The sequence below is a fragment of the Macrobrachium nipponense genome, chromosome 2 (genome assembly GCF_015104395.2).
Source record: "Macrobrachium nipponense isolate FS-2020 chromosome 2, ASM1510439v2, whole genome shotgun sequence".
NCBI classification, from domain to species: Eukaryota; Metazoa; Arthropoda; class Malacostraca; order Decapoda; family Palaemonidae; genus Macrobrachium; species Macrobrachium nipponense.
Genome location: NC_087201.1, coordinates 143,974,423 through 143,983,544, shown reverse-complemented (window position 1 = coordinate 143,983,544; position 9,122 = coordinate 143,974,423). Strand labels below are relative to the sequence as shown.

General features: G+C 43.1%; 1 protein-coding gene across 1 annotated transcript in view; it reads right to left on the bottom strand.

Annotated features, from left to right (window-relative positions):
• Nucleotides 1–622: 622 nt before the first annotated feature.
• Nucleotides 623–9,122, bottom strand: part of LOC135221335 (basic salivary proline-rich protein 1-like) — a 173,936-nt gene continuing 165,436 nt past the window's right edge. The window contains exons 2-4 of the mRNA XM_064259139.1: nt 2,258–2,749; nt 1,470–2,045; nt 623–1,124 (exon numbers count right to left, since the gene is read on the bottom strand). Of these exons, the coding sequence (XP_064115209.1) occupies nt 623–1,124; nt 1,470–2,045; nt 2,258–2,749 (1,570 nt within the window). The remainder of the gene's footprint in view (nt 1,125–1,469; nt 2,046–2,257; nt 2,750–9,122) is intronic.

Genomic DNA, 9,122 nt, shown 5'->3' with positions numbered 1-9,122 from the left:
ATATATATATATATATATATATATATATATATATATATATATATATATATATATATATATATATATATATATATATATATATATATCATTATATCTAACCATCGGGTAGTGAAACTGGAAATTTTATCTGAAAGTATTTTTCAATTATTCACAAATTCATGAGTTAATAGATCATTTTAAAAATATGTAATATATTTAAAAAAAATCTATCAATAAATATTTGCATGGGAAATTGAGAAATACTTTCAGATAAAAGGTCCCTTTGAGATAGGCTGGATCCTCTGCCCTTTGAGGCAGTTGGGTCCCCTGCCCTTTGAGACAGTCGGGTCCTCTGCCCTTTGAGATAGGCTGGGTCCTCTGCCCATTGAGGCAGGTTGGGTCCCCTGCCCTTTGAGGCAGTCGGGTCCTCTGCCCTTTAGGATAGACTGGGTCCTCTATCCATTGAGTCAGTTTGGGTCCCCTGCCCTTAGGGGCAGGCAGGGTCCCCTGCCCTTTGAGGCAGGCTGGGGTCCCCTGCCCTTTGAGGCGGTGAGGTCCCCTACGCCCTTTGAGGCGGTGGGGTCCCCTGCCCCTTTGAGGCAGGTGGGGGGTCCCCTGCCCCTTTGAGGCAGGTGAGGGTCCCTTACTCCCCGCCCGGCCCCTTTGAGGCAGGTGGGGTCCCCATGCCCTTTTTGCCCGGAGGCAGGTGGGTCCCCTGCCCTTTGAGGCAGGTGAGGTCCCCTGCCCTTTGAGGCAGGTGAGGTCCCCTGCCCTTTGAGGCAGGTGGGGGTCCCTGCCCTTTGAGGCAGGTGGGGCGGTCCCCTGCCCACTTTGCCCAGGGTGAGGTTCCCCTGCCCTTTGAGGCAGGTGGGGTTCCCCTTCCCCTTGGAGGCAGGTGAGGTTCCCCCTGTTCTTTGAGGCAGGTGATCCCCTGCCCTTTGAGGCAGGCGGGGTCCCCTGCCCTTTGGAGGCAGGCGAGGTCCCCTGCCCTTTGAGGCAGGCGGGGTCCCCTGCCCTTTGAGGCAGGTGAGGTCCCCTGCCCTTTGAGGCAGGTGGGGTTCCCTGCCCTTTGAGGCAGGCGGGGTCCCCTGCCCTTTGAGGCAGGCGGGGTCCCCTGCCCTTTGAGGCAGGCGGGGTCCCCTGCCCTTTAGGGGCAGGGTGAGGTCCCCGCCCTTTGAGGCTGCGGGGGTTCCCCTTTGCCCTTTGAGGCAGGCTGGGGTCCCCTGCCCTTTGATGTTTCAGGTAGGTCCCGCCCTTTATGAGGCAGGTGAGGCCCCTGCCCTTTGAGGCGGGGCGGGGGTCCCCTGCCCTTTGAGCAGGTCCCCTTTGCCCTTTGAGGCAGGTGGGGTCCCCTTTCTGCCCTTTGAGGCAGGCGGGGTCCCCTGCCCTTTGAGGCAGGCGGGGTCCCCTGCCCTTTGAGGCAGGCGGGGTCCCCTGCCCTTTGAGGCAGGCGGGGTCCCCTGCCCTTTGAGGCAGGCGGGGTCCCCTGCCCTTTGAGGCAGGCGGGGTCCTCTGCCCTTTGAGGCAGGCGGGGTCCTTTGCCCTTTGAGGCAGGTGGGTCCCCCTGCCCTTGTAGGCAGGTGAGGTTCCCCTGCCCTTTGAGGCAGGAAGGCGGGGTCCTTTTGCCCTTTGAGCAGGCGGGGTCCTCTGCCCTTTGAGGCAGGCGGGGTCCTCTGCCCTTTGAGGCAGGGCGGGGGTCCTTTGTTTCCCTGCCCTTTGAAGCAGGCGGGGTCCCCTGCCCTTTGAGGCAGGTTCGGGGTCCTTTGCCCTTTTGAGGCATGCGAGGGGGTCCTTTGCCCTTTGAAGCAGGCGGGGTCCCCTGCCCTTTGAGGCAGGCGGGGTCCCCTGCCCTTTGAGGCCAGGCGGGGGTCCTTTGCCCTTTGAGCAGGCGGGGTCCTTTGCCCTTTGAGGAGGTGGGGTCCGCCTTTGCCCTTTGAGGCAGGCGGGGGTCCTTTGCCCTTTGGGCCAGGCGGGGTCCTTTGCCCTTTGAGGCAGGTGGGGTCCCCTTTGCCCTTTGAAGGCAGGTGTGGTTCCCCTTTGCCCTTTTAGCAGGTGGGTCCTTTGCCCTTTAGGCAGGCGGGGTCCTTTGCCCTTTGAGGCAGGCGGGGTCCTTTGGCCCTTTGAGTCATGTTTGTGTTTCCCCCCTGCCCTTTGAGGCAGGCGGGGTCCCCTGCCCTTTGAGGCAGGCGGGGTCCCCTGCCCTTTGAGGCAGGCGGGGTCCCCTGCCCTTTGAGGCAGGCGGGGTCCCTTGCCCTTTGAGGCAGGCGGGGTCCCCTGCCCTTTGAGGCAGGCGGGGTCCCCTTTGCCCTTTGGGGGAGGGCAGGCGGGGGTCCCCTGCCCCTTTGAGGCAGTGTGGGGTCCCCTTGCCCTTTGATCAGGTCCGAGGCCCCTGGCCGGGGTGAGGAGGTGGGTGGGTTTCCCGGTGCCCTTTGAAGCAGGCCGGGGTCCCCTACCCTTTTGCCCCCATTTTGAGGTGAGGTCCCCTCCCTTTGAGGCAGGTGGGGGTTCCCCTGCCCTTTGAGGCTGTGAGGTCCCTTTGCCCTTTGAGGCAGGCGGTCCTTTGCCCTCCCTTTGCGTGCCCAGGCGGGGTTTCCCTTTGCCCTTTGAGGCAGGCGGGTCCCCTGTTGGCCCCTTGAGGCAGGCGGGTTCCTTTGCCCGTTTGAGGCATGGGGACTGGGTCCCCTTTCCCGCCCTTTGAGGCAGGCGGGGTCCTTTGCCCTTTGAGGCAGGCGGGGTCCTTTGCCCTTTGAGGCAGGCGGGGTCCTCTGCCCTTTAATGATTACCACATATTTTACACTTCTTTATGTACAGTGCGATGCGTTATATTTATCCACTTTATTACCCTAAAAATATTGTACCATACATTAACAGAAGAACCAGTTCCATACCTTAATAATCATGAGACTTATCGTACCAAATTTCAAACCAGGTTACTTGCATGTATATATATATATATATATATATATATATATATATATATATATATATATATATATATATATACTTTAATAATCGTGAGACTTATCTTACCAAATTTCAAACCGCGGTACTTGCATGTGTCTGCATATATAAATAAATATAGATATATATATATATATATATATATATATATATATATATATATATATATGATATATATATATAATATACGTATATATATATATATATATATATATATATATATATATATATATATATATAAATGATAAACACATTGGTTCGTTTGTCTGGCTGTTCCAAGTGATCATTTACACCATTTAAACTGAACAGTATTAAATTTGGCATAGAGGTATTTGCTTCAGTCATATTGCTCTCCATTTTTTATATTTCGCCACTTCTCACCATAATTCCTATCGTTGCTGAACTTTGACTTGAAGGGCATCAGGAGTGTCTCTATTCATCATAGGACTCTTGAAGACTATTGATTAGACTCTAATATATGTAATTATTGATATTTTATTTTTCACACTTTCATACCACCCTTGCTTTCCAGGCAGAACTTGGACTTAAAGGGCTTCGGGGATGTAACTATTCTTCTCAGCGACCTCGAAAACTATGGATTAGACACTAATATCTGTCGTTTTTGGTTATTTTTACATGTGACTTCTTCCTACACCCTCCTCACCCCCCTTCCTATCAGGGCTGAACTTGGACTTGAAAGGTATCGGGAGTGTCATGAAATCCATTTCAGTTTTCGATGACTGATATGAATAGTAACTCCCTATCACTATTCATTTTAGCAACCTCGAAAACCATGGATTAGACACTATTACCTGTCGTATTCGATCATTTTTACATGTGATCTCTACATACACCCTCCTCAGCCCCCTTCCTATCAGGGCTGAACTTGGACTTGAAAGACATTGGGAGTGTCACGAAATTCATTCCAGTTTTCGAGGTCTCTGAAATAAATAGTGAGGCTTGTAATCGCTATTCATTTCAGCGACCTCAAAAACCATGGATTAGACACTAATATCTGTCTTTTTCGATTATTTTTATGCTACCCCCTTCTGACCTCATTCCCTATTGGGGCTACGAGTTTATAACTGTTTTGAAGAATTGTGATTAGAACCAATAGCCTATGTTTCAAATTTGAACCAAATGGCGCCAAAAAAAGAAAGTTATATTCGGGGAGAGAGAGAGAGAGAGAGAGAGAGAGAGAGAGAATGCATTGAAATAAAAATGTACTCTTGTTTATTTTGGCTTTCTGACATTGTATTATAAACCTTACAATAATTATCTGAAACGATTACCATATTTGATCTCGAAGTGTGCGAAAAATAAATATTTTATAACAAAAATATCTGTTTGGTGTAAAGTGTAAAGCAATTAGTCCAACAAAATGGCTCGTTAAAGTAATGTAATGAACTATTAAAGGGATGCACATGACTTCATGATTATGCGAATTGTTTTTTTCAGGAAATAAGCGGCAGGGAACTTTTGTTTTTTTTCACTCTCCATGAAAGTATCAGACTTCGACATGATCCCTTTAAGATGTACGTATATTCTTTTAAAGTAGGCGTTAATTTCATTTTGATGTTGCATTTCTTAAAAATGATTCTCTAATATATTCTAACACTGACCATGTTAAGTTGTGGGTACGATAACGAGCTTGGGAAATGCATGATCATCAAGTTACTTAAATTTTTTTGTTCTTACTGACCTGACTCATGACTTTATGCATGAACGATATCAATAAACAAATGATAGCACTCTGGAATAGACAAATTACCTTCTACATGAATGTGCATATATATATATATATATATATATATATATATATATATATATATATATATATATATATATACTATATATATATATATATATATATATATATATATATATTCATATATATATGTATATATTACATATATACATGTATATATATATATATATATATATATATATATATATATATATATATATATATATATATATATATATATATACACGCAAAGAGGCTGTATTTTGTAGCACCTCGGGAACGCAATACCGTATTGGGCAATTTTATGGGACCCGTAAGGATATTGCATAACAGGAACAGAACGAGAAATACAAAGTACAGGAGAAGGGACTAAACAACACTATATAAGATGTAAAACAGAGGCTTAAGGCCAAAGCACATAAGATCCAACGGTACCTGAACAGGAATAAGGGATACCAACTGAACAAACTATTCGGAACCAACCAGAAAAGACTATACAGCCAACTAAGAGGGGAAGACAATCACCAAGAAATTCCTGAAGCCGAACCAAGTAAGAGACTCTGGGAAAACATATGGAACAATCCGGTATAACACAACAAGCATGCAACATGGCTCCATGAAGTTAAGGAAGAAGAAACAGGGAGAATAAAACAAAGATTCACTGAGATCAAGACAAACACAGTCAGACACCAACTAAAGAAAATACCCAACTGGAAAGCCCCAGGTCCGATGAAGTCCATGGATACTGGCTCAAAAACTTCAAGGCTCTACACCCAAATGGATGACCACAGGAAGAACATCCTTAGTACAAAGAGACAAGAGTAAGGGAAATATAGCCAGTAACTACAGACCTATCACCTGCCTACCAATAACGTGGAAGTTACTAACAGGTATCATCAGTGAAAGGCTATACAAACTTACCATAGAGGATACCAAAACATATCCCCACCCCCCCACAGAAAGACTATAGAAAAAAGTGTAGGGGCACAAAAGACCAGCTCCTGATAGACAAAATGGTGATGAAGAACAGTAGGAGAAGGAAACCCAACCTAAGCATGGCATGGATAGACTATAAGAAAGCGCAACTGGAATACAATACTTATAAGCTCTGGAATAAGACTAGCAGAAGTTAATATCAGGAGAGGGATCTTCCAGGGCGACTCACTGTCCCCAATAATCTTCGTAGTAGCCATGATTCCCATGACAAAAGTACTGCAGAAGATGGATAGTGGGTACCAACTCAAGAAAAGAGGCAACTGGATTAACCATGGACGACATCAAGCTGTACGGTAAGAGCATCAAGGAAATAGATACCCTAATCCAGACTGTAAGGATTGTATCTGGGGACATCAAGATGGAGTTTGGAATAGAAAAATGTACCTTAGTCAACATACAAAAGGGCAAAGTAACAAGGACTGAAGGGATAAAGCTACCAGATGGGAACAACATCAAACACAGATGGGACGGGATACAAATACCTGGGAAAAATGGATGGAGGGGATATAAAACACCAAGAGATGAAGGACACGATCAGGAAAGAATATATGCAGAGACTCAAGGCGATACTCAATTCAAAACTCAACGCCGGAAATATGATAAAAGCCATAAAAACATGGGCAGTGCCAGTAATCAGATACAGCGCAGGAATAGTGGAATGGACGAAGCAAGAACCTCGCAGCATAGACCAGAAAACGAGGAAACATATGACAATGCACAAAACACTACACCCAAGAGCAAATACGGACAGACTATACATAACACGAAAGTAAGGAGGGAGGGGACTATTAAGCAAGCATAGAGGACTGCGTCAACATTTAAAACAGAGCACTGGGGCAATATATGAAAACCAGTGAAGACAAGTGGCTCAAGAGTGCATGGGAAGAAGGACTGATAAAAGTAGACGAAGACCCAGAAATATACAGAGACAGGAGAATGACAGACAGAACAGAGGACTGGCATAACAAACCAATGTACGGACAATACATGAGACAGACTAAAGAACTAGCCAGCGATGACACATGGCAATGGCTACAGAGGGGAGAGTTTAAGAAGGAAACTGAAGGAATGATAACAGCGGCACAAGATCAGGCCCTAAGAACCAGATATGTTCAAAGAACGATAGACGGAAATAACATCTCTCCCATATGTAGGAAGTGCAATACGAAAAATGAAACCATAAACCACATAGCAAGTGAATGCCCGGCACTTGCACAGAACCAGTACAAAAAGAGGCATGATTCAGTGGCAAAAGCCCTCTACTGGAGCCTGTGCAAGAAACATCAGCTACCTTGCAGTAATAAGTGGTACGAGCACCAACCTGAAGGAGTGATAGAAAACGATCAGGCAAAGATCCTCTGGGACTATGTTATCAGAACAGATAGGGTGATATGTGCAAATGGACCAGACGTGACGTTGATCGACAAAATCAAGAAGAAAGTATCACTCATTTGTCGCAATATCATGGGACACCAGAGTTGAAGAGAAAGAAAGGGAAAAAATGGATAAATGTATTCAAGAACCTGAAAATAGAAATGAGAAGGATATGGGATATTGCCAGTGAAATTGTACCCATAATCATAGAAATACTAGGCACGATCCCTAGATCCCTGAAAAGGAATCTAGTAAAACTAGAGGCTGAAATAGCTCCAGGACTCATGCAGAAGAGTGTGATCCTAGAAACGGCGCACATAGTAAGAAAAGTGATGGACTCCTAAGGAGGCAGGATGCAACCCCACTATAAATACCACCCAGTCGAATTGGAGGACTGTGATAGACCAAAAATAATAATAATAATAAAAATAATAATAATAATAATAATAATAATAATAATAATAATATAATAATAATAATAATAATAATAATAATAATAATAAGATAATAAACAATGAACAATTTCCCCTCCCTGAAAGCGTATAAGAAAATAGAAATCCACACAGAACCCATCCCCTTTCATACATTCATTCGATACAGATTAACAAAAGAACAGCAGCGATTCTCGATCGGAAAGATATGGCTGAAGTTTTCTTATTCGGGAGTGGGAATTCTGTTCCCGAAATGTAGTGTTATCTTCTATGGGGTGAAGTGTTATTAGTGCGTGTGTCTCTGAGAGAGAGAGAGAGAGAGAGAGAGAGAGAGAGAGAGAGAGAGAGAGAGAGAGAGAAGAAAAGTTATTTGGTCTCGTTATTGAAAGGCGAGAAGTAAAAATGAAGGGAAAAAGGGAGAGGAAAGAACAGTAAAGAATAGAAACTAAATTCGGTCAGGAGGTCGTTGGACATCAACTGTAATTTGCTCTCTCTCTCTCTCTCTCTCTCTCTCTCTCTCTCTCTCTCTCTTCTCGGAACCCCTGTCCCTGAGTATTATTCAAGCTTATGTTTTCAGCATGGGTAGTAAATCCTCTTGGCTATCTGCATCGTTTCAGGCAAGTTTGTTAACTCCAGTTATTCCAAAGGCTTTTCCGGGTAGAACCATTATTACCATGGATATGATGTTACTGTCAATGAACTATTGAGTTGCGTGTAACAATAGTTTGGTCTCTGATGTATGTATATGTATTAAATACACAAAGCATTAGCAATCCGTACGCTCTCAAAGAGGAGACTGATGTATATATATATATACATATATATATATATATATATATATATATAATATTTATAATATAATAATATATATATATAGGTATATATGTGTGTGTATATATATATATATATATATATATATATATATATACTATATATATATATATATATATATATATATATAGATATATACGTATATATATATATATCACACACACGCACACACACACACACACACACACACACACATATATATATATATATATCTATATATATATATATATATATATATATATACATATCTATATATATATATATATATATATATATATATATAGTATATATATATATATAATATATATATATATATATATGAGAGAGAGAGAGAGAGAGAGAGAGAGAGAGAGAGAGAGAGAGAGAGAGAGAGAGAGCTTGTGAATAACAAAATTGGAGTGTCGTAAAAGAATTCTTTACGAGCACTCTCACCAAAGCTTAACCCATATCCCAAAGCCGCTGGACTTCATGATTAATTTATCAGACAAACCTGTGGATAGTGCTACGACAGCGGCTTTGGGATATGGGTTAAGCTTTGGTGTGTCTAACGGTAATCTGGACTATGTCGACATTTCAAAATCATTTTGTTATTTGGAAAAATTTAATCGTAATCTATGCCCTGAGGATATCAATATTTGTAAGGGTATTGTGTATGGTGCTATGAGCAAGCATTCTCCCCTTAATGTACCTGTAAGATTTCTCCAGGCTTATAAGAAAATTAAAAAAGACGAAACAGTGCAAGTAACAAAGGCAGATAAGTCTAATGCAGTGGTAATAATGAATAAAAGTGACTATGTAAGTAA